Source organism: Oncorhynchus mykiss, chromosome 7 (genome assembly GCF_057628025.1).
Source record: "Oncorhynchus mykiss isolate SJ-2025 chromosome 7, ASM5762802v1, whole genome shotgun sequence".
NCBI lineage: Eukaryota > Metazoa > Chordata > Actinopteri > Salmoniformes > Salmonidae > Oncorhynchus > Oncorhynchus mykiss.
Genome location: NC_143028.1, coordinates 53,002,501 through 53,029,332, shown reverse-complemented (window position 1 = coordinate 53,029,332; position 26,832 = coordinate 53,002,501). Strand labels below are relative to the sequence as shown.

The following is a 26,832-nucleotide window of genomic DNA, read 5'->3' as shown; positions in this document are numbered from 1 at the left end:
TTTCTTCAGTGTTCACACTGATCACACATTTCTCTTGACAGTTTACAAAATACCATTTAGCCTACTTGTAAAATGTCGAAACTAGCCATGCAATCAACATAACCACACTATAACGCCATAGCATGAACTCAGTCACAGCATGAGGTTTGCATGGTAGTGGCCTGTAACCAACCTACATTATCTTTCTCTCTCTCTCTGACCTCACAGACGTCATAGTGGCGACCAACGGAGAGCCTGTTACCTCAAAGGACATCAAGTCTTGCATCCACCAGATCCAGGAGCTGATAGTTGTGAGGTTGAACCAGGCGGTGGCCAACAAGCTGATCAGCTCTGTGGATTACCTGAGGGAGAGCTTTGTAGGAACCCTGGAGCGCTGTCTAAACAGCCTGGAGAAGTCCAACATGGAGTCATCTGTCCACAATGTCACCTCCAACCACCTCAAACAGGTGTGTGATTGTACAGTATGATTGTACAGTATACTCTTCCATAATTGATATACTGTATGTCAACCATGTCAAATTAAGCTTGTTTTGTTCAGAAATGCCTTTTCTATTTCTCTGTACTACATTATGTTGACCATATCATTGATAAGATGTCCAAATACCATCAGATGTTTGAGATTAATTCAATAGACTGATTCCTCAAAAGACAATGAAAAAGACAGAATAAAAGACAAGTGAATAAATGTAAATGATAACATCATGTTCTGTTCTCTCCATCTCACTTCCCGTCCCGGTCAGATCCTTAACGCTGCCTATCACGTGGAGGTGACCTTCCATTCAGGATCATCTGTTACGAGACTCGTCTGGGAGCAGATCAAACAGGTAACCATTCCCAGTCGAGCATCAGGAATCTACTTCAATTGTAGGGCTTTGCAATAACAACACATTGATTTGAACCTTGATTTATTTCTTGTGTATTCTCTCTCTCTGTCTCTCTCTCCTCTCCTTCTCTTTCTCTCCTCCCCAATGTAGATCATTCAGAGGATAACGTTTGTGAACCCTCCTGGCATCACTACAGAGTGGAAGAGGAAGGTGGCCCAGGATGCCATAGAGAGCTTGAGTGCTGCCAAGCTGGCTAAGAGTATCTGTTCCCAGTTCAGAACCCGACTCAACAGCTCCCATGATGCCTTCGCTGGCTCCCTGCGACAGGTACACCGCACTCCAAACCCGGCTTCAGCTAATCTTTTTATGCACCTTCACACTCCATAAGGTGCCCTCTTCTCTATTGCACTCTTCATCCAATCAGGTTTGGTCTTGGCTACTTTTTTCTTTCCCAGCGGGAAAAACGGTTTGAAATGACCTTATCAATGACCTTCTTTCAACCAGTCTCTGTTTGTAATAATGATATACAGTACCAGTCAAAAGTTTGGACACCTACTCATTCCAGGGTTTTTTTATTATTACTATTTTTTATATTGTAGAATAATAGTGAAGACATCAAAACTATGAATGATGTAGTAACCAAAAAAGTGTTAAACAAATCTAAATATATTTGATATATAGCTGCCTTGATGACAGCTTTGCATTCTCTCAACTAGATTCATTAGGTAGTCACCTGGAATGCATTTAATTTAACAGGTGTGCCTTGTTTAAAGTACATTTGTGGAATTTCTTTCCTTAATGCATTTGCACCAGTCAGTTGTGTTGTGACAAGGTAATTGTGGTTTACAGAAGATAGCCCTATTTGGTAAAAGATCAAGTCCATATTATGGTAAGAAAAGCTCAAATAAGCAAATAGAAACGACAGACATGAAGACACTTTAAGATATGAAGGTCAGTCAATCCGGAACATTTCAAGAACTGTTTCTTCAAGTGCAATCACAAAAACCACCAAGCGCTATGATGAAACTGGCTCTCATGAGAACAGCCACAGGAATGGAAGACCCAGAGTTATCTCTGCTGCAGAGGATAAGTTAATTAGAGTTAACTGCACCTCAGATTGCAGCCCAAATAACAGACACATCTCAACATCAACTGTTCAGAGGAGACTGCGTGAATCAGGCCTTCATGGTCAAATTGCTGCAAAGAAACCACTATTAAAGGACACCAATAAGAAGAAAAGACTGGCTTGGGCCAAGAAACACGAGCAATGGACATTAGACTGGTGGTAATATGTCCATTGGTCTGATGAGTCCAAATTTGAGATTTTTGGTTCCAACCACCGTGTCTTTGTGAGACGCAGAGTAGGTGATTGGGTGATCTCCGCTTGTGTGGTTCCCACCGTGAAGCATGGAGGAGGAGGTGTGGGGGTGCTTTGCTGGTGACACTGTTGGTGATTTATTTAGAATTTAAGGCACACTTAACCAGCATGGCTACCACAGAATTCTGCAGCGATACACCATCCCATCTGGTTTGTGCTTAGTGGGACTATCATTTGTTTTTCAACAGGACAATGACCCAACACACCTCCAGGCTGTGTAAGGGCTATTTGACCAAGTAGGAGAGTGATGTAGTGCTGCATCAGATGACCAGGCCTCCACAATTACCCGACCTCCACCCAATTGAGATGGTTTGGGATGAGTTGGATCGCAGAGTGAAGGAAAAGCAGCCAACAAGTACTCAGCATATGTGGGAACTCCTTCAATACTGTTGGAAAAGCATTCCAGGTGATTACCTCATGAAGCTGGTTGAGAGAATGCCAAGCGTGTGCAAAGCTGTCAAGGCAAAGAGTGGCTACTTTGAAGAATCTAAAATATATTTTGATTTGTTTCTGTTTTTTGGTTACTACATGATTCCATGTGTTATTTCATAGTTTTGATGTCTTCACTATTATTCTACAATTTAGAAAATAGTAAAATAAAGAAAAACCCTTGGATGATTAGGTTTGTCCAAACCTTTGATTGGTACTGTAATTTCAACCAGTTTTGCCAGGTTCTCTCTTCACGGTAGCTCTTGGGACTTAAAAACCTGGCAATGTCTCACTTTATTTTTTTATTTCACTTATGTTTAACTAGGTAGGCCTGTTGAGAACAACTTCTCATTTATAACTGTGACCTGGCAAAGATAAAGCAAAGCAGTGCAACAACAGAGTTACACATGGGATAAACAAACGTAAACACATTATAAAAATCTGTATACAGTGTGTGCAAATTAACTTCAGCAACTCTCCAGTTACAGATTTTTTGTTGTAAACAAGTCAGATTTTCTGCTTGACCTTCTTTGACCTTTGATCTCAATGGTCAAATGTATGTGATGATTCTTCCCACATGACTGACAATGTGATTCCCATCATTGATAAAGACCCTCGTTAAGTATCACAGTGGTTTCAACAAAACCCAGTTTGAACTAGGATGCCATATTACAGATTAAAACACTATATGTGGAAAACATGGATTATTTGGCCTGTGTTTGACAGAATTATTTATGATTTATCTGATTTCTAGTCCTAGATTATTTTTCTGTTTGCAGTTTTGTACTCTTGTGATTATTTTATGGTTTTACAAGTATCTGGAGTGTCGTTAACATTTGTTGGCATCATTTCAACCAATGACGTATGTGTGTGTAGCTGGAGGAAGGCCACACGGGGCGGTTGGAGCGTACTGAGGACCTGTGGCTGCGTGTGAGGAAGGACCACGCCCCGCGGCTGGCCCGCCTGTCTCTGGAGAGTCGCTCCCTCCGAGACGTGCTACTGCATGGTGAGACACACACATTCTAGCTGCTCTATCCACTGGGCTTTGAGCTCTGGCACTGACAGTCATCACTCTGCCTGGGTTCCATGCTCTCACATGCTAAAAAGGCCCAGAACCTATACCAGTCACAGTACAATAACACAAATCTGTATTTCTGACTGACAAACTTAACAACTTTTTCATGAAGTTGACCAGTAGTTTACTTTGATGTCACTGGCGACGTCACTGTTGGTTGTATGAAAATGTATTGACATGTTTCTCTCTTCCTGGCAGGCAAGCCCAAACTTGGGCCAGAGCTGGGGCGGGGTCAGTATGGAGTGGTCTATCTGTGTGACAGCTGGGGGGGACGCTATCCCTGCGCTCTGAAGTCAGTTGTACCACCTGATGACAAGCACTGGAACGACCTGGCCCTGGAGTTTCACTACACCAGGTGAGCTGGCCCAGCCTGTGGACCTCAACCATTGCTGAATGGACTATCATTTCAATAAAGCATGCCTTTAATAAGCTGACACCTAAGCTAGTAAATAGGACGTCGACTGAGTGAACTTGTTTTGCATTATCAAAATTGATCCATACTCAAGTGAAAAATAATCATCCAATAATAAAGAATGCTGAGACTCGTTTGTTATTGGTGGTGACAGCTCTTTGTATAATGCATGTACTGGTAAAACCAACACCTTCTAGGATAACGAAACATATTCTGCTCTCCAGGACAGATGTTTTTCTCTAGGGCAATGAATTGGCATCTGGTGCTGTGTTTAGTGTACATCTCAGCATGTTATTTTCATATAACTGCAGCCTTTCACTGTGTAATTTCACGGATCATCTGCTCTAACAGCTTACTAATGCAGTTCATAGAGAAGTAACCACTCATGTCTGTGGGCAGATGCTAGTGTTGGAACTGTGATCCCTATGCCCCCTTGTGACTGATAGAAGAATTTCATACACCATGGAAAAGTGATGGTACTGTATTTGCGGGCCAGGCTCCACAAGGGGGCTTAGCCCCCTCAGTTGAAACTTGTGCGTCCTCAGTTTTAGTTTTATGCTTGATCACGTTGTGCTATATCACGTGTTGCTGTACTCATGGGCTCCATGATTTTTCAAGCGGGCCTATTTGTTTGGCAAGACTGCTGTGATTTAACTTCATGGCTGCTTCTCACTGTAGTAGTTGTCGGTATTCTAAGCCTGCATGAATGACTAGGTTATTTTGTTAAGACCGCTGTGTGTATGGCTGCATTCACATAGGGGAATTACCCTATTTATCCTGTAGCCTATATTCATTACCAAAACGACCTCACTTTAGTGTGTAGGGCGCTGTCCATTGTGCTGATACAGTGCCGCGGAGATGGGTTGTAAATCTGTAGCCTGTCACTTCAAAAGCACTCAATCAATGGCCTCGGAGTCTCTGCATTGCAACTTTATCTTTATTCATGTATAGCGTGATATAAGCAGAATTCAATATAATATATATTCCAGTCCCCACCATTTCTACTAACACAGAGGGTAGGACGTATATAAAAATGTAGGACCTTTGTTTTCCTACCTTCTCTATTGTTGCTCAGGTCCCTCCCTAAACACGAGCGCCTGGTGGACCTGCACGGCTCGGTGATTGACCACACGTATGGCGGCGGCTCCAGCATTGCTGTGCTGCTCATCATGGAGAGGCTTCACAGAGATCTCTACACAGGCCTGAAGGTAATCCCATATCTATCATTTACCCTTACAGTGCCTTGCGAAAGTATTCGGCCCCCTTGAACTTTGCGACCTTTTGCCACATTTCAGGCTTCAAACATAAAGATATAAAACTGTATTTTTTTGTGAAGAATCAACAACAAGTGGGACACAATCATGAAGTGGAACAACATTTATTGGATATTTCAAACTTTTTTAACAAATCAAAAACTGAAAAATTGGGCGTGCAAAATTATTCAGCCCCCTTAAGTTAATACTTTGTAGCGCCACCTTTTGCTGCGATTACAGCTGTAAGTCGCTTGGGGTATGTCACTATCAGTTTTGCACATCGAGAGACTGAAATGTTTTCCCATTCCTCCTTGCAAAACAGCTCGAGCTCAGTGAGGTTGGATGGAGAGCATTTGTGAACAGCAGTTTTCAGTTCTTTCCACAGATTCTCGATTGGATTCAGGTCTGGACTTTGACGTGGCCATTCTAACACCTGGATATGTTTATTTTTTAACCATTCCATTGTAGATTTTGCTTTATGTTTTGGATCATTGTCTTGTTGGAAGACAAATCTCCGTCCCAGTCTCAGGTCTTTTGCAGACTCCATCAGGTTTTCTTCCAGAATGGTCCTGTATTTGGCTCCATCCATCTTCCCATCAATTTTAACCATCTTCCCTGTCCCTGCTGAAGAAAAGCAGGCCCAAACCATGATGCTGCCACCACCATGTTTGACAGTGGGGATGGTGTGTTCAGGGTGATGAGCTGTGCTGCTTTTACGCCAAACATAACGTCTTGCATTGTTGACAAAAAGTTCAATTTTGGTTTCATCTGACCAGAGCACCTTCTTCCACATGTTTGGTGTGTCTCCCAGGTGGCTTGTGGCAAACTTTAAACAACACTTTTTATGGATATCTTTAAGAAATGGCTTTCTTCTTGCCACTCTTCCATAAAGGCCAGATTTGTGCAATATACGACTGATTGTTGTCCTATGGACAGAGTCTCCCACATCAGCTATAGATCTCTGCAGTTCATCCAGAGTGATCATGGGCCTCTTGGCTGCATCTCTGATCAGTCTTCTCCTTGTATGAGCTGAAAGTTTAGAGGGACGGCCAGGTCTTGGTAGATTTGCAGTGGTCTGATACTCCTTCCATTTCAATATTATCGCTTGCACAGTGCTCCTTGGGATGTTTAAAGCTTGGGAAATCTTTTTGTATCCAAATCCGGCTTTAAACTTCTTCACAACAGTATCTCGGACCTGCCTGGTGTGTTCCTTGTTCTTCATGATGCTCTCTGCGCTTTTAACGGACCTCTGAGACTATCACAGTGCAGGTGCATTTATACGGAGACTTGATTACACACAGGTGGATTGTATTTATCATCATTAGTCATTTAGGTCAACATTGGATCATTCAGAGATCCTCACTGAACTTCTGGAGAGAGTTTGCTGCACTGAAAGTAAAGGGGCTGAATAATTTTGCACGCCCAATTTTTCAGTTTTTGATTTGTTAAAAAAGTTTGAAATATCCAATAAATGTCGTTTCACTTCATGATTGTGTCCCACTTGTTGTTGATTCTTCACAAAAAAATAGTTTTATATCTTTATGTTTGAAGCCTGAAATGTGGCAAAAGGTCGCAAAGTTCAAGGGGGCCGAATACTTTCGCAAGGCACCGTATATAGTTCATCTAGCACTTATGATGACATAAGTGATTTGGCACACTGAGGCCTACCTCCCCATCTCCTCGCTCTCTATCAGGCTGGTTTATCACTAAAGGAGAGACTCCAGGTCGCTCTGGACGTGGTGGAAGGCATTCGCTTCCTGCATGGCCAGGGGCTTCTGCACAGAGACATCAAACTAAAGAATGTGCTGGTGAGTGAGGGTTAAAGGTCATCTCAACTCATGCTAAATGTGTAACACTAGCGTTGATCACTACACTATCCATTCATCAAATCAGTTCTAATGTTGAGCTGATTCAGCTGTGGGCATCATGGCTCAGTGGAAATGCTCCAGCACCGCACACCTCATTATTTCCATCATATTCCACCTGTGTTGCTTGCTTGGTAGTGTAAGAATAGCCCAGCCCTGCCTACACAGTATGATGGTTGGCTCATATATCACTGTTTTGCTGTGTCCTCTGACTTAACTATGTGTGAAAATAAGGGGCAATGTTTAATGAGACATACTATGTTTGCATTTTCATGAAATGGAGGTCACAGGCTACAACACATAGCTGTATTGTTAGGACAGAGTTATGGAAAATGATTTAACTTCACTCATAAATTGGATGCTCTGAGTACTGACCTTTTTGGAATTTAGTTTTGAGTTGACAATTGGGGGATAAAATCACTTACTTTCTTTGTATTGAAGACTCAAGGGTATGCTTTTTTGACTGTATATTCCCTGAGAAACCAATATTTATGGTCCTGAAGTTTCACGTCTTGCCAAAAGTGTTCCTCGTCTGTGCTGTCATCTGTCCCTCCCTCAGCTGGACAAACAGAACCGGGCCAAGATCACAGACCTGGGCTTCTGTAAGCCAGAAGCCATGATGTCCGGCAGCATTGTAGGAACCCCCATCCACATGGCCCCCGAGCTCTTCACAGGTCAGCTATCCTGCTACTCGGTCACACTGCTGCATCATCTCTTATTCTAGACTCTTTGGTTAAACCCCAAGTCTCACCTCTTTCTTCAGGAAAGTATGATAATTCTGTGGATGTCTATGCCTTTGGAATCCTGTTCTGGTACCTCTGCACTGGCTCCGTCAAACTCCCAGAGTCCTTTGAGAAATGCTCCAGCAAGGACCAGTTGTGGAATAATGTTAAAAAAGGTGATGTGCAAACCCACAGCTAAAATACAAATTATTGTTGTAACATTTGTATTTTATCCAGGATTTACAGTGTGTCTATTTGTGGATGAGATGTGTATGTCTGTTAGCTGAATTGGACTAGAGAGCTGCTCAGGCCTCATTTGTGCCCATGATGTTTGCAGGCGCGCGACCCGAACGGTTGGCCAACTTTGATGAGGAATGCTGGCAGCTGATGGAGGCCTGCTGGAATGGAGACCCTTCCCAGAGGCCACTGCTCGGCATCGTAGAGCCCAGCCTGCAAAGCATCATGGTACGGCTTTGCAATTGTGGCTCAGATCAGAAGAGCAGCAGCCTGGAGGACTCAAACTGAAACTCAGAGAGGACCACAGACTGTTGCAAAGGATTATGGTCCAAATAAAAAACTTTTTGTTGTATTTATGGAAAAAGGACAGTGTGTTTCTGGAAGGCCAATAATAAAGATTGTCAAAGACAGTTGTCCTCTTCCTTTACAGGAGTTATATATACACTATTTAAGCTGACACTTGACAAATGTGTTTGTGCCGTGTTTATTTGCATAGTATACAAACTCTAGCAGACACTATGCTTCCGACTTAGCTGGCATGCTAATTGGTCATAGGATTGTTACTAGATACAACATTTGAAATATAGTAAAAAAGAACGCAGTATTATATATAAAAATATTAATTTTAGACTGTATTTAAACTGGTTATCAGAGTATTCATGCATCTATGAAATTCATTTTTAAAAATTTTAAATAAAATGATTTTGACAAATAATCAATTGTTTCCCTTCACTCTTAAATAGGGTTCTGTTTTCAGCATCTTCACAGCACCAGTCCTCAAGCCTTAGAGGATACTGCTATTTCCCTGATAATAAACCAATCTTTATCATTTAGATGCCAACAGGGTAACGACCCCAGGAAAATTTAGACTGTCCACACTAATACAGAAGATGGAAGTGATGCTATCTATACGCCTGTTGCACATGTGACAAAAACTAAAATGTAATGACATGAATCAACACCTGGAAGAAATTTAGGATGGTAAGAATAATTGAATATTAAGATTCTGGAATGAGGTATTCTGAGAGTTCTGAAACGTGTCATAGCTGACAACAGCATTTTTCAAGTGCTTTTGAACTGCAACAAGACTATCCTGGCCATTGTGTACCAAGTAGGTAAGAAGTGACCGCATTTGTTAACCTATAATACGTACAAATGTGTAATTGTATTGGCATTGAATGTTTTATTTTAAGTTACTGAAGACTTCTACATTATACTTCTGTGATCCAGAGGTTTGGGGATGGAGAAGACTGAGACGGCTCACACTGCACAGCAGCCCACCTTGGAGTACGTATAGTTCATAGAAATACAATGGTGTAGTCTGACCTAGTCCATGATGTGGTCACTACTATAGTGAATATAGTCTCATACAATTGGAATACCAAAGCATGAGGTAAATGCTTGCACTCTGGTCTCAGTGACTCACAGAGCGAGTTGGAAGAGGAGGAGGAGGAGGATGATGGCTTTGTTGGGGGGACCGGCGTGCAGTCAGACAAGGGACAGAGTGGCGCGGAGTCAGAGGGTGTGGATGAAGAGGATGACGATGAAGAGGTAACTTTGTTAGAAAGGACATCGTAATGTTTGGTCCAATCCAGACAACTGTACATTTGATATCAGGGATGTCATCACATACAGTTTAGGTATGTGTCCCTCTTTCATTAGGCAGGACCTGCAGCCCAACCCAAGGAGAAGGGTAGTGAGTATTATCACCAGTAACATTTCTCCCCCACTATTCTGAGGTACACTGATAAAGCACCAATGATGTAAGTAACCATTGTTGTGCGCCACAGAGGAGGATTCCTTTGCCCGGATGCTTTCTATCTGGGGCACCACCAAGTATATCAGCAAGTGGAAGATGGCCCATCGGAGAGGCTACCACATCAACTGCCTGACCGATGACCCCGAACGCAAGGCCATGATCATGCAGCATGAGCTGGACTGCAAAACCAGTGTAAGAGACCCCAACCTTATTCCTTCACCTCAGCTCAATGGTAGAAAGGGTAATTCTGGTCGTGAGAGTTGCTGATGACATTAATTGTGCATATCTTAATGTCCATGACCCTGAAAGCTGAATCATGCAACTCTCTTCAGATTCCCCTCCCTATGGTGTGTATGATTGAGGAGGAGACCCTGCAGATTCTACAAAATATTGAGAATGGTAATCCCTGGTCAAAGTGTCCCTACACTTCAATTTATCTGAGTATATGAACTCTAGAAAGTCCTCTCCATCTTCTTACTTTCTCTGTGTTACTGTAGACTACAAGTACAAGTTGGGCGCCAGCCACCATCTGACAAAAGAGCTCCATGAGCGTATTGAGAGCCTGAAGTGCCAGGTATCCTCCAAGGTTAGGCACAGTGAGCCGGCCCCAGAGGGAGGAGTGCTGGCGACCCTGCTGGGGTGGGGCAGGGCACTGTCTGCTATGCTGGGTTGGCGCAGTGGAGCCTCAGCTACTAAAGATGGGAATGCTCTACCCTGCAAGGAGTGTCCCCTTGAAACAGACGACACAAAAGAATAAAGACTTGAATTTCAACGACTAATCTGTGATTCTTCTTGAAGTTCCAAGCATTTTGCTACACCTGGATGTGACCAATACATTTGTATTTGATTTTTAGTTGTGTTTCGGTAGCAGTTCAGCACCAGAGGGCTCGAATGACTGGACTGTACTAAAACTCAGCATTCTACTACAAACTGCTTGGCCTACATGTGTTATGTAATATTTTTAATAGGCTAAGGAGGCCATTTCCCCTGAAGGAATAAAAACAATACCACTGTATTAAAAGCATGTCTGTTTTACTCATTGCATTTTGGAAAATTCCTTTAGAAAGCCATTTATCTTAGAAAAATACAAGTCAAATCTACCCTGGATCACTAAAGCTTTGACATCAGTAACCTACTACAGGTCTTGGTTTTAAGCAGTTGATGGCTTGGAGCTCCAATTATGAACTGTTCGTACCAACCAGATAAGGAGCTCTTCACAGTTGAGTCTCAACAAAGTGATTCATTAGGATCCCGATAATGTGGTAATGAAAATGAGAGATTGAACTCTTTTGTAGGCCTGATATTCAATAACCCTTCAGCAAGTGTTACCTTGTATTTACCATAGTGTTGTTGTAGGAAAACATTTTCAAGAAACAATTGGCAATGCAGAAATTCCCTCCACTTGGCACATATTGTTGAGGTATTGTATCATGGAGAATGCTCTCAGATGTCCGTTCATTTCATTTTAGGGAGCACCAGTGAAAACACAATCCTCTCAGGAACTGTAGTGTTATTAAATCTTCCGATGAAGGCTGTGTCGGTGCTTGTGGAGTAATGTTAAATTAATGATAAGACCTTTTAAGACACATAAAAACAAGTAATATGCAAGAGAAATAACAGGTTCTTTCCTACACATCAATACATTGCCTGAACTGCTTTTCAATAGTTGGAATGTAGTGGTGTACGGTATATTTGAGCACTGACTGAGGTGTGTACAGTTTATGCAGTATGATTCAATATGTTGCATGAAGTATTAGTGTATGTCATTTTACAGACAACTCTGTACAGTAAAATTGGAATACATTTGAAACAGTATTACAGTAAGTATTTGACAAAACAATGGGTCCTTCATATCTGATCTATAAAATACAAAGTTATTTAGTCACGGATTCAAATGAAGGCAAATATCCCTTGGACAAAAACGGGAGCATCTTCAATGTTCATACAAAAATGTGCTCCCAACACTTTACAAAAGTCAAGATGTATCAAAAGTCCTTGTTATACAAATTCTTGACACGCACACTCTTTTCCTCCAATGATGATGTAATAAAACAAAAGGCGAAGTGGTGGAGAAAGGCAGGCGTTCTCCCTCTGGATGACAGCTGTCCGGTCACTGTTGCCTTACAGAGCGCGTCCAATACGGGGCATTGCAATACTAAGTGACCCAATGGCCTCACTGTCCACAACCCAGTTCTCCAGCCACACTTCCAACAGGAGTCCCTTTCCTCCAGTGCCTGAACTCAGCTGGGTGGAGCTGTCCCCATCTCCTGTTCAGTCTGGGGACATGTTGGACTGACTGCTCAGGCTGGCAGCTTCCAGAGACTGGAGTGGAGAAGAGTGAGTCCTCTCTACACTGCAGCAAAACTCAAACTGGCCTCAGCCCTCAGTAGAACAATTAAATCATCAAACAAAACAACAACTGTACAGGCGACCCTTTCTGAAATTACAAATTAGATAAGGAATTTCCCTGAACGTTTAAAATCTGACAGCTAAATGACACAACCAAAGGAGGACTTCATTTTTCCGTATCTCCGGAGTTTGAAACATAAAACGAAACATCTGCTCCAGTTGACTACCAGCACATCTGGTCAGGCAGTGTAAATTATTTGTAAAAGTACATCGCTTCAAGTATGTAAACAAACAATGATATATATATTTTTTTTAAAGAGGGAGACTCATTCCATCAGTGCTGTCAAGCCTGGGCCAGTGCAGAGACTCCTGAGGTTTGGCTCTGTCTCCTGCTCTCTCGCACACACACGCACCCTCTTAAAAAATGAGGGGGAAGAGCGAGGGTACTCCATGTATCTCCAGTTGAGGACAATCCAACGCTCTGTGTCTCCTCACACATCAGCTCCTGTCACTCAGAGAAAAGTGTGTGTGGCGATGAGGGGCTGGGCTCTATGACCTGCAAAGACACACCCCTCCGTCAGCCTGCTCATATGTGTTACGGCGGCTGCTGGGAAAACAGGGCGATGGGAGGGTGGTGGTGTCGGTGACAAACACAACACAACACAGGGAAAATAGAAGGAACAGGAAAAAAATGAATGAATTATTCACACACACACATGGGATTCTTATTTTGGTTGTAAGGGGTGAAGGATGGCTGTAAGGGCTGAATGATCCATCGACATGAAGACAGTGATCCTGATTTCAAATGAGGATCAAGTGCTTCAGTGAATAAAATGAAAGAATAAGAATCTATGGTTTTTGGAGCGAGAGAGAGGACAGAGAAGGGTGGTTCGTAAGCTACAAGACTCAGCATTGTAGACACTCTTCATAATACATTTTTTTGACCTATAAATGAATAATATGTACCTATTGATTCTTGAAGAATAGAACTTAGAAATGCCTCAGGAGCTTAGTGTAACTGTCAGACCCCATCATATCAGCTTGTTTCATTCCAATGTTTGTAAACAAATTAAATGTTTTCAAACACTATATAGCATTAAAACATAGTTAAAACTATACTTTTGATATCAGGGATGGTCAGTCCTTGCATCCATTCCATTTCTCCAGCCCCATCCCTCAGCTCTGTAACGAAATACTGGGAGGACGCTTTGTTATTGTTTCAGCTGCTGATTCCCGCTTTAAAGCCGCTTGTATAATGGTAGCAATCAAAGCTAAAAAAAAAGTGTTCATATACAATCTAACTTGTTGAAATCAGCTTTTACTAAGTCCCTCTGTTTATGGAACAGTATTTTGTTCCCAATAATCAAATCACATTTTATTTGTCACATACACATGGTTAGCAGATGTTAATGCGAGTGTAGCGAAATGCTTGCAATAGAATAAAATCACCTGATCACGGAAGTTGCTTGACATTATTGGTGTCTGAGCTCATTGATGAGAATGTGACGGTGCTGCATGTTTTGGACTATTGACAAGCCAGCATGCTAACATCACCAGTACATAGAGGAAGACAGAGGACTACACACAATGGTGATTGGGGGGGGGGGGGGGGGGTTCTCAAGACATTCAGTGGGACATCAATTCTCACACATCAACCTGGCAGACTGATCAACAGAAAAGTAACATACTGCATCCAGCAACATATAAAACAACATTTAAATACATAAGTACTGAGAAATCTCAACTTCCATCTAAAGCTGTTGCTTTGATTCTATGACATTGTGTTGTACTGTACATGTTGCTGTGTTTGTGATCTGCTCTGGGTTGAGTTCAGACAGAGCGGTGTATTCTGCATATTATGCTTGAACCTGCTTTGTGTTTGGTGCTCTGTGTTGGATGACACTCACTCTGATCCTGACGAGTCACCGTCTACTGTTCCCGCCTTGATGCTCATGCCGACACCATTCAGCTGATCTGGTAGGCTGGGTTTGGCCCGGCCCCCTCGGCTCTCACTGGAGGAGGAGCCCTGAGAGGAGGCGTGGCCCGGAGCGTTCTTTGACAGCTCGTTATGGATGCGGTTGATACCATTTCTCTCTGCGATGGGGGAGAGCTGCTTCTTCTTCAGGATTCCTGAATTTGAAGACACATCCTCTCAAACAATTCCAAAGTTCTGGAAAGCCCACCCCTACAGAGATATACAGTTGAACTAACAACATGTGGAGGAATGTTGCAGCAGTGTGGATGTTTAGTTTTGTTGCTAACCTTTCTGTGGGTGTGCATTGAGGTTGGGCAGACTGGGAAGTAGCAGCATCAAGTTATCCTTCCCATAGCTACCTGCCTTGTCCCCTGGCCTTTCACTTGGCATGCCTCGGGTGTCCCGAGTCTGGCCCAGCTCAGTGTTGGCCAGAGACTCTGTCTTCAGCCTGTCTGCTCCCCCGAGGCCCTCACTGCTGCTGGCTGTCGTCATATACTCCACTGGCCAGTACAGCTTACTCAGGTTGTTATCTGGGGAACAATTTTAAGACTACATCTTAAATGCTTGATGCATTAAATGATGGTGTAAGCTATGGTCAAATTCATAACATTCATGTATTGCTCAGAGGTGGATTTATTTACACCTGGACAATTGTATACAGTGTAGGTGTAGTCTACTGAAGGTCTGGTCAGTGTGTGCTGTTTGGGTGTGGTGAACTGTTAAAAGTGTGGGAGCAGTATTATGAAGAAGGTCTGAGGTCACACAGTGGATGGGGCTGTGGTGACAAACCGGGCGCATTCCTCTGCCAAAGCGTTGCTGACGCATGCCATATCTTACAACGCCTAGATAGGTATTTTACAAATCAGCTAACCACATCATACATTATAGCAACCTGGTGCCCAACAGCAACCATTGGTTGATACATGCAACGTCTGAGCAGGGGAACACAACCACCATGTTGGTGTGGTCTACTGAGAGTGAGGCATTGAAGGTATGAGGTCGTATAGAGTGTGGATGACTGGGTTGATTATAGGTGTGAGGTCATACCGTGAGGGGGTGGTCTCTTGGACACGTTGGAGGCCATGCTTTCCCAGCATTCCTCTGGTGGGTAGGGCTCCTCCTCCTCGCTGTCAGAGGAGTGTGTGGAGGCGTATGAGCCGCTCTGGTCGTCTTCCAGAGACAGGTCACTGTCAGAGTCCGAGTTGGGATCTGTTGTTGCACACACACGTTAAGATGATGACCAATGAGAATTGCACAGATATATATTTTGTATACATATATTAACCATATGAAATAACCCTCTGTATGCCTCTCTGCTAAAGGCAGTCACAGTGATCCTAATGACATTAGAATGGGAGACCTACTATCTAAATGCTCTTTAGTTTCGTGGAAGAGTGAGCCGTGTTCATTCAGAGCGATGTGTGCTTGGCTGTTATTCAGGCCACCATCATCCCTGAAAAACACAACAGGACTTGTAACAGGACATAAACGTACAAACACAAAGCCCTCATCTCCTCAATCAAAGTTCCTATGTGTATCTGAAAGGGCTGTTCTACTTGTATTACTCTACATAATAGACCATCATAAAATATACATTTTCAATTCATTTGTAAAGTAAACTTTTTTCTAATACACAATGATGCAGGAGGCCCTGAACAGCTTGTGTCCATGGGGTCTGTTATGTTCCTCTGGGCTTGCCGTACCTAAGGACAAAAGGGACGTAGCTCTGCTGGCTCTTGCCACTCTGCAGGGTGCCGTTCAGAGACACACTGGAGTCTCCAAACGGCAGGTGGTACAGTCTGCCATCCATGTAGCTGGTGGTACAGTTATATGACTGGAGGAGGAGGAGAGGGACATGGTACAAGTTAATAGGCAGTAAGTCATCACACCAAATTCTGTTTTATTTGTTTGATGCTTTAGTTCATTGTCCTTGGTAACACAAGGCCAAACCTAAAGGTATGATATGGAGGCCTACAGCTGTACATAGCTGTACTAGTTCCTGTTCTACTAAGGCCTTGGATGACTGGTGTCCCTATATAGTGGGAGAGACTCACAGAGGGCTTGGACTTGATCATGTGATCTGGGCGCTTGCGGCTGCAGCAGTAGCGCATGGCTTTCCTGGCATCCTTGTTGAAGACGATGCGGAAGAAGAAGATGAAGGGACCCTGGATGGACAGACCAAAGGAAGAGGAAGTCAAAGAAACCAATGGAGCAAGGTACCGATTGAGTCAGAGAAGTCAGAGAAGAAAGTGTTTACCTGGAGACAGTTGAATCCAGCAAACAAGTAGTGGAAGATGATCATGTCACTGTTGACTGAGAGTACAGCTAACAGACATGTTACAGTGACCAGGAGGAGAACCCCACACGCAGTCCTCAGCCCAGAGCTACACACACACACACACACACACACGTTAAATGAGGACACCACAAAGGTTACATTGGGATAAATGCATTTTCAGAGTTTAGTGAATTGGCAGCTTCACTCTCAACTCTCTCCGTTGTCCCTAAAGTGCGGTAGTCATGTTTCCTTGGGGTACAACAGCATGCCTGTGTTAATGACAGAATGAGTGTAGTTTCCCTATTGTTTTTATTCAGGCAGCGGCAGGACACTCACACAGGGGGCTCTTTCTTCTCAAAGCTGTGGTGTCTAATGGAGCAGGATGCTCTGGAGGCCAGGATGTACAGGAAGATGTTCATCTGGAAAACACAAACAATGTATTAATGCACTATAATTTACATAATAAGCTACTAATATTGATGGCAAGCTAAACACAGATTACACACCAACCACCATATCATATGAGTGTAATATAACTAACTGTATTAGAGGTGGAGTGTACTCACAAACACCACCATGGCGATGGGTCCCGCCAAGCTCCAGATCAGAGTGTCGTACATGGACAGCCAGCAGAAGTCTGGGTTCCCATAACCCTCTGGGTCCAGTCCGACCGCCAGGCCTGGACAACACAACAAACAAACAAACCACTAATAACTACCAGTAACTATAAAATAACTACAGTCTAACTGGATATATGATGAGTTGGCATTGTGTGTCTGTGTGTGTGTATTATTCAGACCTGTGATAAAGGCCGGCACGCCCCAGCCGATCATGTAGTAAAAGCGCATGGGTCCGTAGTTGATGTCTCGTATTTCGCTCAGCATGCGGTAGACGTGCAGGCCCTCCAGGAAGAGCCAGGAGAAGGTGCACAGGTAGAAGAAATGCAGCAAGATGGCAATGATTGTGCACATGAACTAAACACACACACACACACACACACACACACACACACAGAGAGAGAGAGCATATAATACTGGAAATGACAGGCCTCAAAATGGGCTGAATGCTTTGCTTATTTTTTCCTTTGATTTGAATCAGATCCATATGTCAGACACCTATTCCAAATACAAACGAGAGGAAAGGTAGGATATTGAAAGTGAAGTGCTGAACGGAGGTAGAGAGGGACACGAGGTCAAATACAGTATTAAAGGTAGATAGAGAATAACTTTGTTCCAGTAGTTTACCGGGTTGTCTGGCAGGTTAATGCCCAGGATGAAGATGAGTTCGGAGATGAAGAGGGCAGTGGCTCCATTGTTGATGATACTGGTCTTGTTGCAGTGCATGACCCGCAGGCAGAGGAGGAAGAGGGTGGTGAGAAAGAGGAAGACCAGGGTCACACCCACCGTGCTCCACGTCACCAGCTTCACGGGCAGGATCTCACCGTTCTGAAAAGATAAGAAGGGGAAGTTTAAATAGAGCTTTTTCTGGTCATTATAGTGAACAAGACCACTTTTGGGTGTGGCCTGTGGTGTATTGAGGTATCTATGTGAAGTTCACAATGTGAAGTCTATATGGACTAGTTTTGTAGTGTTGTATGCAATGTTAGGTCTGAAAGTATGAGGGGAATGTTGTGTGGTGTTTTTGTGATACATCGTGTAGCCCCTCTCACCTCTCTCCTGGAGACATCCATGAGGACAGCGAAGCTGGTCATGTGGTAACACTGGCAGCTGATGTGAGTGTTGTTCCTGAACACCATCTCACAGCCTTTAGCTGACCAGCCTCCGTTCCCCGCTCTGACAAACACAATAAACAGTCAAACAATGCAATGGTGGATTAATTGGTTTCAACCTAATCCTTTATAGAGCCTTTCTAAAAACCTTTGTTTCTACAGCTCAAAGTTCAAATAGCTAAAGTGTGTGTGTGTGTGTGTGCAACTCACAGTATGGAGTGGTTCCAGAAGACACAGATGGGTTTGGAGCGGTCCTCAGCGGTGACCATGCGGAACTGCACAGTGATTGGTTTGTCCAGGGTGTGCTGCAGCAGCTCCTCGTTGTCATGGACCGTGATGCTGACCACAGGGGTGTTGATGACAGGACGCTTGGGCACCCTAGTGGACGTCACACAAAACCATCATTAAATAATACTTTAGCATAGAAGACAGCAACCTATACTTTACCATCTTCTCTTCCTCCCTTAACCCCTACACACACACACACACACACACACACACACACACACACACACACACACACACACACACACACACACACATACATACATACATATATAAATAAAATAGACATACACACACACATACACACAGTTGAAGTCAGAAGTTTACATACATTTAAGTTTTTCACAATTCCTGACATTTAATCCTCGTAAAGTACGTCCTGTCCTTGCAGAAACAGCTCCTCAGCTCCTGTTTGAATCATAACACTCAAAGATTCCTCAAACAAAAAATCTGTCTCACTTTCCCAATCAATCTCTTCTATAAACTGGTGCAAATCTGTATACTTAGACTTGGACTTTGCTTTTCCTGATTTATTCGCCATGATGTTTTCAATGAAATCATTGAAAAAACACTTTCCAAAATACTACTTTTCAAAACATTGCTGTGCGTAACAAGCGTGACTGCAACTACTCTGATGGTCAAGACGAGAATGAAGTTCGTTACGCGTGCGTTTACAAACAAGGGATGGTGGTCCAACCCATAACATACTGGCGTTTACCTCAGCTCGTTGGCTATCTACCCAGCTAGATTTCAAGAAGATCAGTGGTCATTGGGCAAAAATACAGTCAATCAACAAAGCTTCGCTAAAATTATTGGTGCGCAATGAAGTCATTGCTCGTTGTCTTCAAATCAGTTCACTTCGGTCAATACTCCCCGCAAAAAAAAAAACAATCAAGTTTGGCTGTGTTGCAAACATCCAGAGGAATGCACTGAAACCAACCATGACTAGATAAATGATTGTTTACTATGTGTAATTACGTTGAATGCTCCGTAAAAAGTTGATAGAGATGGAATTCACGGCTCAAACGGTTTACCAAATGTTTTGATTTAGGCTATAAAAATGGATTTTATCAAAGAAAACCGCACTTCATTTGATCACTGGGACCCTCAGCAAGAGAAATAAGAGCAAGATATCAGAATGTAAGTCATAATTTTACCTTCAGATGTGAATGTGTAAAAACTGTTATGGTGGAAAATGTTTTTTGTTGTTGATCGCTCTTCTCAAACAAAAGCAGGGTAATTGTTCTCTGTAATAGCTATTTTAAATCTGAAAACGTAGTTTGATGACCAAGATCCTAATCTTTTGAAGGATGTAAGACACTTGCATTTTCAAGAATGTTTAATGTTACGACGTTTTATTTTTAGTTGTCACTCTGAAATGTCCCCTGATGTTGATTCCTGTACAGGGATCGCAGCCATAACAGGTTATACTTGCATACTATTGCTTGTAAAGATGAGCGTGGTACCTTCAGGCGTTTGGAAATTGCTCCCAAGGATGAACCAGACTTGTGGAGGTCTTGGCTGATTTATTTTGATTTTCCCATGATGTCAAGCAAAGAGGCACTGAGTTTGAGTGTAGGCCTTTAAATACATCCACAGGTACACCTCAAATTGACTCTAATGATGTCAATTAGCCTATCAGAAGCTTCTAAAGCCATGATATCATTTTCTGGAATTTTCCAAACTGTTTAAAGGCACAATCAACTTAGTGTATGTAAACTTCTGACCCACTGGAATTGTGATACAGTGAATGATAAGTGAAATAATCTGTCTGTAAACAATTGTTGGAAAAATGACTTGTGTCATGCACAAAGTAGATGTCCTAACCGACTTGCAAAAACTATAGTTTGTTAACAAGAAATTTGTGGAGTAGCTGAAAAACAAGTTTTAATGACTCCAACCTGAGTGTATGTAAACTTCCGACTTCAACTGTATGTATGTTAATATGGAATCAGATCTCAGTCTCTCTTGGTCTCACCTCAGACTCCTCTTATCAGGGTCGTAGCTCTCAGGCAGAAGTGAGGCCAGGCTGTGGAAGATGATCACACTAGCGATGGCTTCCTGCTCGGGGTCGTCAGGACCTCTATGGCGTCTCTTCCTGTTGGACGTGTGGTTCCTCAGGAAGGGTTCTGGGAAGGTGTCCAGGTGGCGGTGACCCTTGGTCTCCAAGGGTGGCTCAAAGACGGAGTCGGGGAGGGTGACGGCCGTCTCCTGGTCCTGAGGCCTCAGTCCTCTCAGAGACTGGTAGCGAGGGAGCTTGGCTCCGGGAAAGTTCATCTTCTGGAGGCGATCTATTGAGATGACTGTGGAGAGAACACACAACACAGGAAGGGTAGGTTAGACAAACCACAACAAAGAGATAACTGTTTAGACGTTCAAATCAAATCAAATCAAATTTTATTTGTCACATACACATGGTTAGCAGATGTTAGTGCGAGTGTAGCGAAATGCTTGTGCTTCTAGTTCCGACAATGCAGTAATAACAAGTAATCTAACTAACAATTCCAAAACTACTGTCTTGTACACAGTGTAAGGGGATAAAGAATATGTACATAAGGATATATGAATGAGTGATGGTACAGAGCAGCATAGGCAAGATACAGTAGATGGTATCGAGTACAGTATGTACAAATGAGATGAGTATGTAAACAAAGTGGCATAGTATAGTATAAAGTGGCTAGTGATACATGTATTACATAAGGATTTTCAGTTTATCCTTCAACGCTCATGGAAGAATAATGAACACATATATTCCAGCTGATAAACATACTACAATTTGCTGTGCATATCTCTAACTTATTTTGCATTAAGCGATCATCATCACTCCCATATTTCTACAATGGCATACCACAGAAGACTACCCTCACCTATGTGTGGAGTGACGATGGTGAAGGGGCTGAGGTAGGTCTTCCTCATGTTCTGTGCCAGGGTGTTGGCGTACTGCTCAAACTGGCGCAGCAGGGCCGCCGTGCCCCCCTCCGTCTGCTGGATCAGCTCCCAGTGTGGCCGTGTGCCCGGGGACAGGATGGCACTGCCCACCCGCACCAGGTTCTGATAGAGGGAGTAAGGCAGGGGGTCAGAGAGACAGACTGGCATAGGGTGGTGTTGGGCAAATGTCTACAGAGTTGATCTGAGATTTATGTTGTACTGTGTCATGTGGTATTACGCTGTGCATTCAACTGTTGTGCGCTGCCATGTGTTGCCCTATCCTGTGCTGCATGGTGGTGTGTTACACTGTGCAGCATTGTGCTGTGTTGTGTATTATTGTGTTACCTCAGTGAATAGGACGTCCTGTGTAGCGGTCAGGCTGAAGCCCTGCTGGTGGCTCTCGTACTTCAAAAGGCTCTGGGTGAGGCGGTAGGCCACCTTTACATCACTACCGTAGTACTCCACCGTGTGTAGCGTGGCGTTGGCCAACATGGCTGCAGTCTGCTGGACACGCCCAGAGTCCAGGAGAGACATGTTACGGGCCAACTTCTCCGACTGGACCGGGGAAGGGAGAACATTCTTAAAGCACCATTTTACACTTTTGATGATGTGTGTGTGTGTGTGTACGTACATACATACATACATACATACATACATACATACACATACACACATACACACACACACACACACACACACACACACACACACACACACACACACGGTTGAAGTCGGAAGTTTACATACACCTTAGCCAAATACATTTAAACTCAGTTTTTCACAATTCCTGACATTTAATCCTTTCCCACAATATGTTGGGTGAATTTTGGCCCATTTCTCCTGACAGAGGTGGTGTAACGGAGTCAGGTTTGTAGGAGTTCTTCGGCTTGCAAGCCTCCCCGTTTTTCCTCCAAACATAACGATGGTCAATATGGCCAAACAGTTATATTTTTGTTTCATCAAACCAGAGGACATTTCTCCAAAAAGTACGATCTTTGTCCCCATGTGCAGTTTTTATGGCGGTTTTGGAACAGTGGCTTCTTCCTTGCTGAGCGGCCTTTCAGGTTATGTCGATATAGGACTTGTTTTACTGTGGATATAGATACTTTTGTACCTGTTTCCTCCAGCATTTTCACAAGGTCCTTTGCTGTTGTTCTGGGATTGTGTTTATACTTGCGTACTATTGTTTGTACAGATGAACGTGGTACCTTCAGGCGTTTGGAAATTGCTCCCAAAGATGAATCATACTTGTGGAGGTGTACAATTTGTGGAGGTCTTGGCTGATTTCTTTAGATTTTCGCATGATGTCAAGCAAAGAGCCACTGAGTTTGAAGGTAGGCCTTGAAATACATCCACAGGTACACCTCCATTTGACTCAAATTATGTCAATTAGCCTATCAGAAGCTTCTAAAGCCATGACATCATTGTCTGGAATTTTACAAGTAAAATAAAAAGGCACCAACTCTACTATATTATAGCAATAAAATCAGTTCATCACTGAACTTAATAGCATATGTCACTGAAGTGAATTGATCCATATAAATGTGAGCTAGCTGTAGAGGAGCTGTACACACCAGGGCTTTGAGTTTGGTGAAGGTGACAGAGGTACAGTTGAAGAGGTTGGGGGGCAGCCATCCCTTGTGTTCATCACAGTGGCGGATAGCTGTGCCTGAGAGAGAAAGAGAGTTTCAACCATTCCATAATAGAAATGGTAATTATTATATATGCTATATAGTATACTGTATTAGCTAAGCCACAGAGTCATCATACCAATAGATCCCTTGGGACAGGAGACGGCTGTAGGGAGACCAAACTTTGTCCTAGGCCACCAGATCCCAGCCTCTATCGCCTGGGGACAACTGTCATAGATCACTGAGATAGAAAGAGAGAGGGAGGTAGAAAGAGAGAGGGAGAGAAAGAGGGAGAGAAGGAAAGCCGATTCAATTAATTGTCCAGGTGTAACTGTATGCATGACAGATAATTATTAAAGCTGCAATATGTAACTTTTTAGGCTAGCCGACCAAATTCACATAGAAATGTGAGTTATAGATCTGTCATTCTCATTGAAAGCAAGTTTGTTTGTGCACTATTTCTATGCTTCCCGTTCTGAAGTTTAGTTTTCGTGTCTTTTACTTTAGGTTTTGTACACCATATTAAAACAGCTGAAAATAATATATGTTTGGTTATTGAAAATATATTTCACAGCAGTTTAGACGGTACAATGATTTTCTATACTTGTTTTGTCACATAACTGAAATTAGGCTAACTATTAGAATTTCAGCAACCAGGAAATGGCGGAGCGATTTATGCACATTGCACCTTTAATGTTCACTTGGCACAAAAAAAACTTTTAAAAGGCCTTCTATAACCATTAATTTACTAAATTAGTGAACTAAATGAATCATTCTGGGCTACAGATACATTTCAACCATGATGCAGTTTTCTGAAGCATGTGATGTATGGTAATGCTGACCTTCACAGCCATTGGGCGACACCTCAGCAAATGGGTTGTCACAGCGGTCACACTGGCGCCCAATGACCCCTGGTTTACACTGGCACTGGCCACTCTCTCTCTCACACGCTCGCGAGAAGGAGCCCACTGGGTAACACTCACACAGCAGACACGCCTCGCTGGCCTCTGGACGGTAGTGGTTATCCTGAGAAGAGGGGGTGGGATAGAGAGAGAGAGAGATGGACGGGGAGGGAACAGAAAAGGGAGGGAGGGATGAAAGTACATTTTCCCAGTCAATGAAATACCAGCCCACAGTGCAGTTTCACCCATCGCCCCTGTCCAACATCCTGACATTGAGACTCAGTAGTTAGCTGACCTTGCAGCGGCACTCCCCGCTGGTCTTGTTGCAGTCGGCATCGAAGCCCCTGTCTGTCTGACAGTCACAGGGACCACAGGTCTTATGTCCCCACCAACCCCTGGGACACGGCAGGTCAGTCCTAAGGAGGGACACATACAGTCAGAAACACGGACCACAAATACACTCTGATAGTTTTCTTTATAGTCATATGGACCAAAAGGATCCTACTCACTTTCTCTCGCAGTACTGCCCAAAGTGGTTGCTGCGACAGTCACAAGTGTAGCCACGGGAGGAGCTAGCCTTCCTGGTGCAAGCTGATTGGTGCTCACAGGGGTTTAGTGCACATATGTCTATGCAGTTATCGCCATAGTAACCTGACAGGTAAACAACACAATATAAATTCATAAGTTATGCTTGGGAGGGATCAACATAAGGCAATATGGTTGTATTATATGGTTGTAAAATTGAATTATGAGGATGAAGACAATGATGACGAGGAAGAGGATGATGATGGTTGGCAGACTGACCGGTGAGGCAGGTACAGGAGTGGCTGTCCCAGTCATCACTGCAGTAGCTGTTGGAGGGGCAGGTGTTAGAGACACAGGGGTCTGGTACGCTGCAGCCCTGCTCCATGTTCACCCTCCTGGCCTGAGACATGCTGAGAGACACGGAGCTGGAGGAGGTCTCCCCCACAAGCAGACCCTGAGGAACACACACACAGCAGGCAGAACACACTCAGACAATACTCTGTGTGTGTGTGTGTGTGTGTGTGTGTGTGTGTGTGTGTGTGTGTATAAGAGAGAGAGAGAATGAGTTATGAGAAGAGAACTGACCTGGACACAACCGCGGAAGCCGTGATGTATTTTCCCATCAGCCCCAGTGATGCCCCCGACACTCAGAGTCTTGACCTTCGCCCCCTTCAGCTTATTATCCACTTCCATACTGGCCTGGATATGTAGATCAGATCACACACATTAGATACATTCATATACACTCAGCTGACTGGCTGTCTACATACTGGCCTAGGTACATAACACATGCTAACTGCCCTGAATACATACATACAGCATTTCAATTAAATGTAAATAAAATACAGAAGCTACAGTTTGTCTTCTAACAGTGTCTCACCGTGTAGAGTCCATAGTCGAAGGAGAGCACAGCCTTGTGTCTGGGCGCGCCCCCCGGGACACCCTTCAGCTCCAGCTGTAGATGGTGCCAGTCTCCGTCGTTCACTGTCACCTCCTCTACCCGGGACAGGGTGGAGTCCTCCCCTCGCTGCAGGCCCATCACCACACTGCCCTCCCGCAGCTATAGATAGATAGATAGATAGATAGATAGATAGATAGATAGATAGATAGATAGATAGATAGATAGATAGATAGATAGATAGATAGATAGATAGATAGATAGATAGATAGATAGATAGATAGATAGATAGATAGATAGATAGATAGATAGATAGATAGATAGATAGATAGATAGATAGATAGATAGATAGATAGATAGATAGATAGATAGATAGATAGATAGATAGATAGATAGATAGATAGATAGATAGATAGATAGATAGATAGATAGATAGATAGATAGATAGATAGATAGATAGATAGATAGATAGATAGATAGATAGATAGATAGATAGATAGATAGATAGATAGATATAGATATAGATATAGATATAGATATAGATAGATAGATAGAGAGAGAAAGAGAGAGAGAGAAAGAGAGAGAGAGAGAGATAGATAGAGAAAGAGAGAGAAAGAGAGAGAAAGAGAGAGAGAGAAAGAGAGAGAAAGAGAGAGAGAGAGAGGTGGAAGGGGATGGGAAGAGAGAAGTGAGGGAATGCAGGAGAGAGAGAGAACTTCTTTAGTATACATACATCACATGCTCAGTCAGTAAGGTGTTCTTCTCCTCCTCATCAGACAATCTATGGTAATACTGTAGTAAAATACGTGCCCTGTTTTAAAATACACCAACTTTAAAATAGCTGCTGGACGGTTATTTTTCAAAAGAGGTACCTGACTAGACAAACACAACAGCTGCCATCTGAAAGGCCTGAAATGGCAGCTCTCAGATCTAAAGATAAAGCGTTTGTTAGTTGACAGGCTGTCTCAACACCATCAAATATTTACAGTCATGCTGCTGCCCGGAGAGCCAACAGGTGGAGCTTTACACCAACTAACCTACAGAAGTGTTAATGTCACATGCACAAGTACAGTAAAATGCCTTTCTTGCAAACTCTAAACCAACAACACAGTAATCAATCAAGCACTAAAAATAAGACAAGGTAGAACAAAAACACAAGAAATAAGAAACAAGAACACAAGGAAAGTAAGAAGCTTACAGGGTCAGTTCCAATACCAAATTTACAATGTACAGGGATCCTGAAGTGATAGAGGTAGATATGTACAGGGGTAAAGTGACTAGGCATCAGGATAAACAGCGTAGCAGCAGCGTAAATTAAGATTGTATGTGAGTGAGTGTGTGTGTGTGTGTGCGTGAGAAGAGTCACTAGAAATGTGTG

At 43.2% G+C, this 26,832-nt stretch overlaps 3 protein-coding genes across 6 annotated transcripts in view; 2 read left to right on the top strand and 1 right to left on the bottom strand.

Annotated features, from left to right (window-relative positions):
• The window catches only part of LOC110528074 (dual serine/threonine and tyrosine protein kinase), a 28,102-nt gene extending 19,197 nt beyond the window's left edge, over window positions 1–8,905 (top strand). For all 3 annotated transcript variants that reach the window (XM_021609871.3, XM_036983632.2, XM_090241305.1), the window contains 10 exons: window positions 208–446; window positions 741–824; window positions 975–1,151; window positions 3,508–3,637; window positions 3,905–4,061; window positions 5,194–5,326; window positions 7,066–7,179; window positions 7,796–7,910; window positions 8,000–8,134; window positions 8,296–8,905. In XM_021609871.3, coding sequence (XP_021465546.3) covers window positions 208–446; window positions 741–824; window positions 975–1,151; window positions 3,508–3,637; window positions 3,905–4,061; window positions 5,194–5,326; window positions 7,066–7,179; window positions 7,796–7,910; window positions 8,000–8,134; window positions 8,296–8,483 — 1,472 coding nt within the window. In that variant the 3' untranslated portion in view covers window positions 8,484–8,905. The remainder of the gene's footprint in view (window positions 1–207; window positions 447–740; window positions 825–974; window positions 1,152–3,507; window positions 3,638–3,904; window positions 4,062–5,193; window positions 5,327–7,065; window positions 7,180–7,795; window positions 7,911–7,999; window positions 8,135–8,295) is intronic.
• A 530-nt stretch (window positions 8,906–9,435) lies between these two features.
• Window positions 9,436–10,733, top strand: LOC149982590 (uncharacterized). Its single transcript, XM_090242216.1, has 6 exons — window positions 9,436–9,482; window positions 9,614–9,746; window positions 9,858–9,891; window positions 9,986–10,146; window positions 10,287–10,353; window positions 10,452–10,733. Exons 1-6 carry the CDS (start codon window positions 9,436–9,438, stop codon window positions 10,709–10,711), a joined length of 702 nt encoding a protein of 233 aa, XP_090098342.1. The 3' UTR covers window positions 10,712–10,733.
• Window positions 10,734–10,969: 236 nt separating this feature from the next.
• LOC110528980 (cadherin EGF LAG seven-pass G-type receptor 2) overlaps window positions 10,970–26,832 on the bottom strand; it is an 85,536-nt gene continuing 69,673 nt past the window's right edge. The window contains exons 10-34 of one of the 2 annotated variants that reach the window (XM_090241303.1): window positions 25,437–25,616; window positions 25,142–25,255; window positions 24,836–25,010; window positions 24,541–24,682; window positions 24,327–24,447; window positions 23,972–24,155; window positions 23,269–23,370; window positions 23,073–23,167; window positions 21,844–22,053; window positions 21,438–21,621; window positions 20,549–20,873; window positions 18,496–18,663; window positions 18,226–18,349; window positions 17,801–18,001; window positions 17,356–17,530; window positions 17,123–17,235; window positions 16,893–16,975; window positions 16,536–16,662; window positions 16,333–16,443; window positions 15,982–16,112; window positions 15,643–15,731; window positions 15,326–15,487; window positions 14,566–14,808; window positions 14,211–14,433; window positions 10,970–12,907 (exon numbers count right to left, since the gene is read on the bottom strand). In XM_090241303.1, the coding sequence (XP_090097429.1) occupies window positions 12,853–12,907; window positions 14,211–14,433; window positions 14,566–14,808; window positions 15,326–15,487; window positions 15,643–15,731; window positions 15,982–16,112; window positions 16,333–16,443; window positions 16,536–16,662; window positions 16,893–16,975; window positions 17,123–17,235; window positions 17,356–17,530; window positions 17,801–18,001; window positions 18,226–18,349; window positions 18,496–18,663; window positions 20,549–20,873; window positions 21,438–21,621; window positions 21,844–22,053; window positions 23,073–23,167; window positions 23,269–23,370; window positions 23,972–24,155; window positions 24,327–24,447; window positions 24,541–24,682; window positions 24,836–25,010; window positions 25,142–25,255; window positions 25,437–25,616 (3,837 nt within the window). In that variant the 3' untranslated portion in view covers window positions 10,970–12,852. The remainder of the gene's footprint in view (window positions 12,908–14,210; window positions 14,434–14,565; window positions 14,809–15,325; window positions 15,488–15,642; window positions 15,732–15,981; window positions 16,113–16,332; window positions 16,444–16,535; window positions 16,663–16,892; window positions 16,976–17,122; window positions 17,236–17,355; window positions 17,531–17,800; window positions 18,002–18,225; window positions 18,350–18,495; window positions 18,664–20,548; window positions 20,874–21,437; window positions 21,622–21,843; window positions 22,054–23,072; window positions 23,168–23,268; window positions 23,371–23,971; window positions 24,156–24,326; window positions 24,448–24,540; window positions 24,683–24,835; window positions 25,011–25,141; window positions 25,256–25,436; window positions 25,617–26,832) is intronic. The other variant, XM_090241304.1, reaches the window with a different exon arrangement.